The 10,999-nt window shown below is 46.8% G+C and overlaps 4 protein-coding genes and 1 pseudogene across 14 annotated transcripts in view; 3 read left to right on the top strand and 2 right to left on the bottom strand.

Moving 5' to 3' along the window:
* Positions 1-10,999, bottom strand: part of LOC119846859 (immunoglobulin superfamily member 1-like) — a 597,460-nt gene that overhangs the window by 42,520 nt on the left and 543,941 nt on the right. Inside the window, exon 11 of one of the 11 annotated variants that reach the window (XM_043501161.1) lies at positions 1,470-1,644. The exons of the other annotated variants lie outside the window; for them this stretch is intronic. Coding sequence (XP_043357096.1) covers positions 1,520-1,644 — 125 coding nt within the window. The 3' untranslated portion in view covers positions 1,470-1,519. Of the gene's footprint in view, positions 1-1,469; positions 1,645-10,999 lie in introns of those variants that run through there. 11 annotated transcript variants of the gene reach the window in all.
* The window catches only part of LOC119847133 (immunoglobulin superfamily member 1-like), a 660,993-nt gene that overhangs the window by 176,880 nt on the left and 473,114 nt on the right, over positions 1-10,999 (top strand). The gene's annotated exons all lie outside the window — the stretch shown is intronic.
* LOC119847459 (leukocyte immunoglobulin-like receptor subfamily A member 6) overlaps positions 1-10,999 on the top strand; it is a 652,437-nt gene that overhangs the window by 168,324 nt on the left and 473,114 nt on the right. The gene's annotated exons all lie outside the window — the stretch shown is intronic.
* LOC119846912 (immunoglobulin superfamily member 1-like) overlaps positions 1-10,999 on the top strand; it is a 615,137-nt gene that overhangs the window by 159,961 nt on the left and 444,177 nt on the right. The gene's annotated exons all lie outside the window — the stretch shown is intronic.
* Positions 4,364-10,718, bottom strand: LOC122457245 (annotated as a pseudogene).

Genomic DNA, 10,999 nt, shown 5'->3' with positions numbered 1-10,999 from the left:
ACCCATCCTCGCCGCACAAAGACGGGGCCCCTGGGAGAAAACCCAGCCAGAGGAACCTCTCCAAGATCTCAGAGGTTCCTGGGAGCTACACCCGAAACTGCCGGAGGACCTAAATGCAGAGCATCCCTCTGTACCCATCTGTCTACTTAATGGGCCCGCCCAGCCCAGTGTCCCCCGTCCCCATCCCCAACCCCCCATGGGCCCATCTAGCCAGTATCTCCCCCTGGATGAGTACACAGCAGCCACCAGTAGCTGCTGCGTCTCTGGGTCCCCGTAGCACTGGTGAGACTGTGACTGGAATACTCTGTACAGTTCTGGGGTCTGTGTTTTAAAAAGGATGGTGAAAAATTGGAGGGGGGGATAAAAGAGCCATAAAAATCATCGGAGAGCTCGAGAATGTGGCTTAAAGTGAGCTATTTCAGGGGCTCAATCTCAATTCGCTGTGGAAGAAGCTTGAGAGGTGATTTGATTATGGTGGAGACGTACCTTCCTGGAGAGAAAATAACGAGTCATAAAGTGCTCTTTAATCTCGCCGTGAAAGGCAGAACAAGAACCAAGAACTGTCAGCTGAAGCCAGAGATATTCAAATTAGAAGCAAGACACCAATTTTTAACAGTGACAGTGATTAACCACTGGAACAAATTACCAAGGGAAGTGGTGGATTCTCTGTTTCCTGATGTCCTCACACGACAACGGGGTGTCTGTCTGGAAGGCGTGTTTTAGTGAAACACAAGCGATTGGGCTTAATATAGGGGTAAGTGGGTGAAACTTCCTGGCCTGTGAAATACGGGTCAGATTAGGAGATCAAATGATGGCCACGTCAGGCCTAAAAATCTAGGACTTTATGAAGTGTGCGGGAGTAGGAACAGATCCTGCTGTTTTACTGTTTCGCCTGCTTGTTCCCTAGAATCAATCATGAGCGAGTGGGGTGATCTGGGGGAGCAGATGAGACACTCAAACAGGCTGGCCAGGGGCAGATCCCAGCCCTGCAACGGAGAGGTGGGCTGGCAGTGACATCACTAGGACCTTCGGCAGGAACGCAGCTTATTGGGCAAAGGTGGTGAGGTGGCTGTGACCTCACAGAGCTCCCATGACATCAGACATGCAGTACAGGGGGGCAGGGCAGGGGGAACCTCGGAGACCCCTGGAGCCTTGCTGCAGCAAGCCTCCTTCTTGCCATCTCTCCTGGAGGATTTGTGTTCACGCACCTGAGAGCTAAGGAGGAGCTTCTTTGGGAGATTTCTCCCTTCCTTCTTCATTTTGTACAAAGCAGACACCCCCGCAGAGCCTGGATCTGAGCATCCCATAAGTGCCGAGCCCCCGAGAGTCCAGCTGGGGGTGTGGGGCTAGGAGCGGGGATGCTGCACCGGGCCCCTACCACCAGCTGTACGGGGTCACTGGGCTGCAAGGAGACGAAGGGCTCTGATCGGGGCCGGTAGCTGCAGCTGTAGTTCCCTCCGTGCTGCCAACCCACGGTGAGGATGTGGAACTCGGCCCCATCTCCAGCAGGGTCCATGTGTCACTGCGGGTTCAGGTCTCCAGCCTTGTGCAGGAAGAACCTCACGTCCCGGATGGTGACATTTGCCCCTGGGGTGGTGACCCAAGTGGTGCTCAGAGGGATGGAGGGTCTGGGTAAGCTGGGATCTGTGCCCAGGAGACAGGCTGTGAGGGCCAGACCCGGGCAGCCATCCACCCCCGGGGTGATCCAGGGTCTCCTGGACAGAGATTGTCTCCCAGATCCCAGAGTTTCCCCCACCTAGAATCCCAGCCCTGCAAGCTGGGCTGCCAGCTGCACAGACACCGAGCCGCAGCTCCCCAGTGCTTGGGATCCTCATATGCCCATGTGTGGCACAGAGCGACTGAGCTGTTCTCTGGCGCAGCGCATGGCCGGAGAGCAGCAGCTGAGCTGACCCCGAGCAAGGCAGGGGCGATGCTGGGGGCGGAGGGCAGCACCGGGAGGCGTTGGCAAGTGTGGCGCAGTCTCCGGTGGCTGATGGCGCTTGCCCACAATTGGTGGGTTTAGGCTGCAGTCTGGGGTGCCCCTGGACTCCCTGCAGCCGCTGAGCTCTCACGTAGCAGTGCCCATGAGCAGAGCTTTCCCTCGGCTGCACTGGACTAGGAGACGCCGTCCCATCCTGGCAGCAATGACCTGCCCTCAGGTCACGACACCGGCGCCTCTTGGCCAGACCACGCTGTGATACAGCTGGGCAGGAAGCCATCAGCCCTTCGCAGACTCCACCTGGCCCAGTCGCTGCAGCGTGGCTGCTCTCTGCATCAGCTCCCTGCAGACGGAGTCAAGTCCGAGGTCTCTGTCCTGATCTCCAAGGTGTTCCGATGTATAAAAAGGGGAAACTGAGGCACAAACTCAACCACTAAAAGAAAAGTGTTCCCATTAATCCAGGAAACAGGATTTAAGGTAGCCTTGGATAAGGCTCAAGTGGTGCAGCCCCAAGTCACATGTCTGAGTATAATTATTGGACAAGAAGGAAGGCCAATAGACCAGCGCAAGGTGAGAGCCCTAGTAGAAATGCCGGCTCCTACTGACGTCCACTCTTTAAGCATACTGCTAGGAGGAGTCAATTGTCTTAGACCACACATTTATAAATATGCTGCAATAACTCACCCATTGTGGAAACTGCTAAAGGAAAAGACAAAAGGGGAATGGGGAACAGAGCACGGCTCTGCTTTAACCCTGCTAAAACCAAAGGCTCTCACAGCCCCAGCCCTGCGTTTCACAGCCTTTTGTTAGCCGTTTGGCGGCCAATAACACGGCCTTGGCGGCCACACTACTACAAAATATTGAAAAAGGGAACCGACATGAAGAGATCATTCTGAAGCAAGGCACCCCCACTAGAAGAATTAGATACCGTGGGCCATAAAAAGCACGTCTGGTTTACTGACGGGACTGCAATGGTAGGAAAAGGGAAAAGATGTGTAAAATACGCTGCCATTAACTTAGAAGAGGAAGTCATTCAGGGACATTTAGACCATGGATCGGCTCAGCATGCCAAGCCCCACGCAATTTATCAGGTTTTAAGGCAATATGAAAATTCCCCTCAGCCCGTGTATATTTATGCTGACTGATTTTTGTGTGAAGGGGATACAGTTTTGGATACATAGATTCATAGATTCATAGATACTAAGGTCAGAAGGGACCATTCTGATCATCTAGTCCGACCTCCTGCACAACGCAGGCCATACATGATTGGTATAGGAATGGGTGGAAAGCAGCGGACGGAAAGGATATTGCATAGTCAGAGGTTTCAGAGTAGCAGCCGTGTTAGTCTGTATTCACAAAAAGAAAAGGAGTACTTGTGGCACCTTAGAGACTAACAAATTTATTAGAGCATAAGCTTTCGTGAGCTACAGCTCACTTCATCGGATGCATTTGATGCATCCGATGAAGTGAGCTGTAGCTCACGAAAGCTTATGCTCTAATAAATTTGTTAGTCTCTAAGGTGCCACAAGTACTCCTTTTCTTTTTGCATAGTCAGAGGAATGGAAATGGATTTACCAGTGGGTAACACAGAACCCTAAAGAGTTAAAGGTGCGACATGTAAAGGCACACAATAAAGGAACAGATATGGAGGTAGGGTGACCAGATGTCCTGATTTTATAGGGACAGTCCCAATTTTTGGGGTCTTTTTCATATATAGGCTCTTATTACCCCCCACCCCCTGTCCCAATTTTTCACATTTGCTGTATGGTCACCCTATATGGAGGCCACCTGGAATAATTAGGTAGATACAATAGCCCGACAGTATGATATAGCAGTTGTAACCAGAAGTGAGAAAAGGAATGTCTGTGCTGACACATCTGAGCCAACAGATGGCATTACAGACTGTCCCAACCGAGTTCCAGGAAAAATAGACAGACAAGATTCAGAGCAGATTTCAGAGTAACAGCCGTGTTAGTCTGTATCCGCAAAAAGAACAGGAGGACTTGTGGCACCTTAGAGACTAACAAATTTATTTGAGCATAAGCTTTCATGAGCTACAGCTCACTTCATCGGATGCATCTGTATCAGCAAAAAGAACGAGGAGTACTTCTTAGAGACTAACACATTTATTTGGGCATAAGCTTTCGTGGGCTAGAACCCACGTCATCAGATGCATGGAGTGGAAAATACTGTAGGAAGATATATATATATACACAGAGAACATGAAAAGATGGGGCTTGCTTTACCAAGACAAGACAAAAGATAAGATTTACTTAATGTAGCCCATCAGTTTATGCATGAAGGAGTGGAAGGGACTTTAAGAAGGCTAAAGCAAGTAGCAGAATGGGGGTGTATGGCAGATGATGTTAAAACATGGGTGCAAAATTGTGTGCAGTGCACGCAGAACAAGGCAACAGCACTGGCTGCACCCGGGATGCACCAACAAAGGCTTGGGCCATGGCACAGGGTTCCAATTGATTTTATTGATAAATTGTCACGGAGTAAGGAAGGATTCCAGTATTTATTGGTGATAATTGGTTCCTTTTCAGGATGGGTGGAGGCTTTTCCTACGAAAGATAATAAGACCTGGGTAGTGGCCAAAAAGTTCTTTAATGAGGTAGTGTGTAGCTATGGCACCCCCGAAATAATAGATTCTGACAATGCCTTTGTAGGAGAAATTTTTACAACAGTGATACGAGCTTTGGGAATTAAACAAAAACGCCATGTACCATACCAGCCTCAGTCCTCAGGCCAAGTAAAGTGCATGAACCACACTATTCAGGAAGCGCTCTGGAAGGTAGTAAATCACACAAGGAAAGACTGGCCAGATAAACTGCCTCTGATTTTGGCTGCCATCCGCAGCAGTAATAGACTAAGGACAAAAATTCAACCCTTCCAAATTCTGTTTGGACATCCAATGCGCCTAATGGTGGATCCTAGTTACCTGGTACAGGGTCAAGACGAGAGCTCTAATATAACCCGGCATGATTATTTTCAATGGCTTAAACAGGTACAAGAAGATAAAACCGTATAGGGTTAATCAGGCCATTGAACATATGAACAACAAAATTCAGAGACAAAGGCCCTGTGGGAAACAGGGGACCAAGTCACGTACCTTAAAATGGGGAAAAGGGGTCACTCAATGGAATCAAAATGGATAGGCCCTTACTCCACAGTGGGCCGCCGTAGCCCATGGGTATACTGCATTGAAAAAGATGGAAAACTGAAATGGGTCCATATTTCACAAATTACATTGTTTACATACATAATGACGTTTGAATTCTTTGCAGAAAAGGACATCCCGGAACGTGAGCACGGGGCACTGCTTCACCACCACGATTTTAATCCACAGGAAAGGAGACTCCAGTGTAAGGTCTGGCTGTACCGGCTTCTGGGAACTTTTAGTGCCCAGATAATTCGAGTGATCATGGGAGAAGATGCAGCCCGCCTTATAAGCCAATCTTTAAGGAATAATTTACTCCCCGCCAACTAATCATGGATTCCTACTCGTGAACCTCATGGAGTGGTAAATAAAAACACGAGCCAAATCTTAAAACCCTGGGAAATACCAACGTGTATGTCTGGGAAGGGGAAGTGGAACTTAAGGTTCACCTTACAAACACTACAAGAATACCAAACCACTGGGAAATAGTGGTTAAAATAGAGGGTCCCTATGGGGATACCACCTGGAGTTCCAGCTACCCACGATTACCATATCAGTGAGATGAACCTGTTCAGATAGGAACAATACTAACAGTTATTGTGGGATACTGTCCAATACCCTGAAGTGAACTGAACCTATGGTTCCCGGACACATGCACCAGAACCTGGACCAGAGACTATGGATTCGAAAGAGGTACCCCAATTAAGATAAAGAAACCAAAGTTGTTTGTGACTCAAAGTGATCCAGTAAAAGTCTTGTTAAATCCACTATTAATAAAAATTAAAATGGGTATGGATTGGACTCAGTTGAGCGTGTCTAAATTGGAACCCAAATGTTCACCCTACTCCCTTCCTATTACAACGGCCTGGTTAAAAACACATCAACACTCCAATGGCTGAGCAAAACGAGATGTAGTAGACACCATATTAGGAGGAGTTGAATTTGGAGCAGGAATAATGAACATTGTGGACCTGGAGGTAATTAAGAATAAGATAAGTTTCTTGTCACAACCATAAGATAAGTTTTATTCACAAGCAGGCAGATACTACTGTGGATCTGGTACAAATAGGTCCAGGAAACCTAAAAGCAACATGGACTATGTGACGGTGGCTGAACACCACCTCCTGGCTGCTGTATAAACAACAAAGAGAAGTAGGGAATAAAACTGCCTTGGTCATGGGATATACTGAGTTGCAAATTCTTAGGTTAGCCTCACTTGAACACGAACTGTTTTGGGCAATATCTGGGAATGTTCAGGTATTCATAGATTCATAGACACTAAGGTCAGAAGGGACCATTCTGATCATCTAGTCCGACCTCCTGCACAGCGCAGGCCACAGAATCTCACCCACCCACTCCTATGAAAAACCTCACCCATGTCTGAGCTATTGAAGTCCTTAAATCATGGTTCAAAGACTTCAAGGAGCAGAGAAGCCTCCCTCAAGTCAACCATGCCCCATGCTACAGAGGAAGGCGAAAAACCTCCAGGGCCTCTTCCAATCTGCCCTGGAGGAAAATTCCTTCCCGACCCCAAATATGGCAATCAGCTAAACTCTGAGCATATGGGCAAGATTCACCAGCCAGATACCCAGGAAAGAATTTTCTATAGTAACTCAGATCCCATCCATCTAATATCCCATCTCAGGGGATTTGGCCTATTTACCCTGAATATTTAAAGATCAATTACTTACCAAAATCCCATTATCCCATCATACCATCTCCTCCATAAACTTATCGAGTAGAATCTTAAAGCCAGATAGATCTTTTGCCCCCACTGCTTCCCTTGGAAGGCTATTCCAAAACTTCACTCCTCTGATGGTTAAAAACCTTCGTCTGATTTCAAGTCTAAACTTCCTGGTGGCCAGTTTATACCCATTTGTTCTTGTGGCCACATTGGTGCTGAGCTGAAATAATTCCTCTCCCTCTCCTGTATTTATCCCTCTGATATATTTATAGAGAGCAATCATATCTCCCCTCAACCTTCTTTTAGTTAGGCTAAACAAGCCAAGCTCCTTAAGTCTCCTTTCATAAGACAAGTTTTCCATTCCTTGGATCATCCTAGTAGCCCTTCTCTGTACCTGCTCCAGTTTGAATTCATCCTTTTTAAACATGGGAGACCAGAACTGCACACAGTATTCTAGGTGAGGTCTCACCAGTGCCTTGTATAACGGTACTAAAACCTCCTTATCCCTACTGGAAATGCCTCTACTGATGCATCCCAAAACCGCATTAGCTTTTTTCACAGCCATATCACATTGGCAGCTCATAGTCATCCTATGATCAACCAATACTCCAAGGTCCTTCTCCTCTTCCGTTACTTCTAATTGATGCGTCCCCAATTTATAGCTAAAATTCTTGTTATTAATCCCTAAATGCATAACCTTACACTTCTCACTATTAAATTTCATCCTATTACTATTACTCCAGTTTACAAGGTAATCCAGATCCTCCTGTATAATATCCCAATCCTTCTCCGAATTGGCAATACCTCCCAGCTTTGTATCATCTGCAAACTTTATTAGCACACTCCCACTTTTTGTGCCAAGGTCAGTAATAAAAAGATTAAATAAGATTGGTCCCAAAACCGATCCCTGAGGAACTCCACTGGTAACCTCCCTCCAACCTGACAGTTCGCCTTTCAGTAGGACCCGTTGAAGTCTCCCCTTTAACCAATTCCTTATCCACCTTTTGATGTTCATATTGATCCCCATCTTCTCCAATTTAACTAATAATTCCCCATGTGGCACGGTATCAAATGCCTTACTGACATCTAGGTAAATTAGATCCACTGCATTTCCTTTATCTAAAAAATCTGTTACTTTTTCAAAAAAGGAGATTAGGTTGGTTTGGCACGATCTACCTTTTGTAAAACCATGTTGTATTTTGTCCCATTTACCATTGACTTCAATGTCCTTAACTAATTTCTCCTTCAAAATTTTTTCCAGGACCTTGCATACTACAGATGTCAAACTAACTGGCCTGTAGTTACCTGGATCACTTTTTTTTCCTTTCTTAAAAATAGGAACTATATTAGCAATTCTCCAATCATTTGGTACTATTCCTGAGTTTACAGATTCATTAAAAATTCTTGCTAATGGGCTTGCAATTTCAGTTGCCAATTCCTTTAATATTCTTGGATGAAGATTATCTGGGCCCCCCCGATTTAGTCCCATTAAGCTGTTTCAGTTTCGCTTCTACCTCTGATATGGTAATATCTACCTCTATATCCTCCTTCCCATTTGTCATGCTACCATTATCCCCAAGATCCTCTTTAGCCTTATTAAAGACTGAGGCAAAGTATTTGTTTAGATATTGGGCCATGCCTAGATTATCTTTAACCTCCACTCCATCCTCAGTGTTTAGCGGCCCCACTTCTTCTTTCTTAGTCTTCTTATTTATATGGCTATAGAACCTTTTACTATTGGTTTTAATTCCCTTTGCAAGGTCCAACTCTACTTGACTTTTAGCCTGTCTCACTTGATCCCTACATGTTCTGACCTGTATTAACTATCTATTCTGTATTAACACATCTTTTCAAACAATGGAAGAGGTCCTTGTTTGACACCTACAAATATGAATGGATGCAATATGTTTCCACCATGGTTAAGCCTGATTTGTTATTAGGTGAAATTATTGTTAAAATTGCTCACCCACAGTCTGTGGAGACAAAAATATGGAAAGTGAGCCCGCTCCCAAAATTGATCATGGGATCCTTTTGGCTACCCCGGGTTATGGGTCAGTGGACTGGGAAAGAGGAGAAATTATTGGACACCCGAGGGTGTAGGGAATGAAGCCTTCAGAAATGGGTGTGCTTGTCCCTACCTGTCACCACAGAACCACGCAGCAAAGACACATCATTGGGAACATGTTTATGGGACAAACTAGAAAAGGTGACTGAGGTTTTACAACAGACACAGAGGGATACAGGGAAGCGTATCATTCAAATATTACATGCCAATGGAGACATGCTAAAAATTGCCAAGTCTGAAAAAGAACCGACAGCCTGTCATTGGCATGATGTTTTTACAGGCTAGGTCCCCGATCTCTAAGTGCATATTGTCTATTATGTTTCACCCATTACGACTTGTGTTAATATTGTCCTGTGTTTGCTTGCTAGCAATGTGTTGTATGTGCTGCTGGACAAAAAGAATGTTTGTTACATTACAACCACAAGCTCAAACTATCTCTCAGTATATTGCAGTGAAACTGGATAAAATATGACCCACTCAAGAATTGTTCTTGAGGGGTCAGAAGGGGGACATGTAGTAGTAGGATTTTTATATTTGTATTTTATATCATTTAGAATGAAGGATAAAGAATAATAACGTAGCATGTATTAAATGTATTGGTGTGTGATATGATCATATCCTGCAAACCAACCTTTTTGAATAGCAGAAAGTAACGAGTCTAATGGGCCAATCAGTAGAGATGCATCAGCCGGCATCTGTGTCTGGGCTGATTTCAAAGCAGTGACAGACCTTTGAGGGTCACCACTTTGTTGTGGGTTTCGCATTTTAAAATAAGTTAAAAAATGCTGTGATTGTTTTCTTTTGCTTTGCAACTTGATGTTCCTGTTCAAAATGTTCTGTGTAAATTAATTCTGTTTTGGGTGTGAATGAGGAATGTGTGTGAAGAGATAAGTGTGAAGGCCATCCCTGAACGAGATGGTCTAGCGAGGAACTGGTTTCAGAATAGCAGCCGTGTTAGTCTGTATTCACAAAAAGAAAAGGAGTACTTGTGGCACCTTAGAGACTAACAAATTTATTAGAGCATAAGCTTTCGTGAGCTACAGCTCACTTCATCGGATGCATTTGGTGGAAAAAACAGAGGAGAGATTTATATACACACACAGAGAACATGAAACCATGGGTTTATCATACACACTGTAAGGAGAGTGATCACCCTGTAACTGACGTGTTGCCTGGGAAAGGCCCCCCCAGGTCTGCAGCTCCCCATGGGGGCAGGAATCCCTCCTTCCTCTGCCCCAGATCTCCAGTGGCTGCTTCTCCCCCCTAGCTGGGGAACCTGCCAGTAACTCCATCCCCACTCCCCGGCCAGGCGTCCCCTCTGCTGGGCCCAGGGATCAGGGCAGAGCCTGGCTCTGAGCGTCCCATTGGTGCAGAGACACCCTGTGGGTCTGGCTGGGGGTGGGGCTGGGAGCCCGGCCGCTGAGCTGGGTCCCTCACCTGCTACAATGATCTCGACGGGGTCGCTGAGATTCAACCACCATCTGATCCGTTATGGAGCGATAGTCACAGGTGTAGCTCCCTCCATCTTCCCGGCCGACACTGGGGATGGGAAATTCAGCCACCGTCCCATCAGGCACCGTCTGCACCTGCAGGTTCACGTGTCCAGCTTTACGCAGAAAGAACTTCATGCCCGGGTACGAACCCTCACAGCGGATGGTGACACTTCCCCCGAGCACCACCACCCAGCTGGGGTTCACTGAGATGGTGGGTTTGAGAAATTCACGCCCTGCTTTCAACAAGAGACAGGAGTTAAATAGGAGAGACACAGTCCCCCCCCCCACCCCAATTGAGTCCATCCATCATTCGGCCTCTCTTGGAGTCTGTCCCCTACCCGGGTTGGCACTGCCTGCCCATGCGGCTCGGGGGCAGGGGGTTCACCCATTCGTAGCTCAAGATCCGGCTACATGAGAGATCACCTGCCCCTCCTGCCCCACCCGAGGCCAGCCAGGGAGTCTGACCAGTGGGCCCCCTTCAACTTTGCCCCCCGGCCAATGGTTGGAAATAGAATCTGTGACCGGTGGGAGTCACACAAGACCCACCTTGCATCAGGCCTTGGGAACAGGGCGGGGGGGGGGGGTCTGTGGGTGGCAGATGTGGGTCTGGGGGATTCTCCCCATGGCTGCACTGACCATGAACATTTCTGTTCCC

This window comes from Dermochelys coriacea, chromosome 23 (assembly GCF_009764565.3).
Source record: "Dermochelys coriacea isolate rDerCor1 chromosome 23, rDerCor1.pri.v4, whole genome shotgun sequence".
NCBI lineage: Eukaryota > Metazoa > Chordata > Testudines > Dermochelyidae > Dermochelys > Dermochelys coriacea.
The sequence above is the reverse complement of the archived record's forward strand: the minus strand, read 5'-3'. Positions and strand labels throughout refer to the sequence as shown.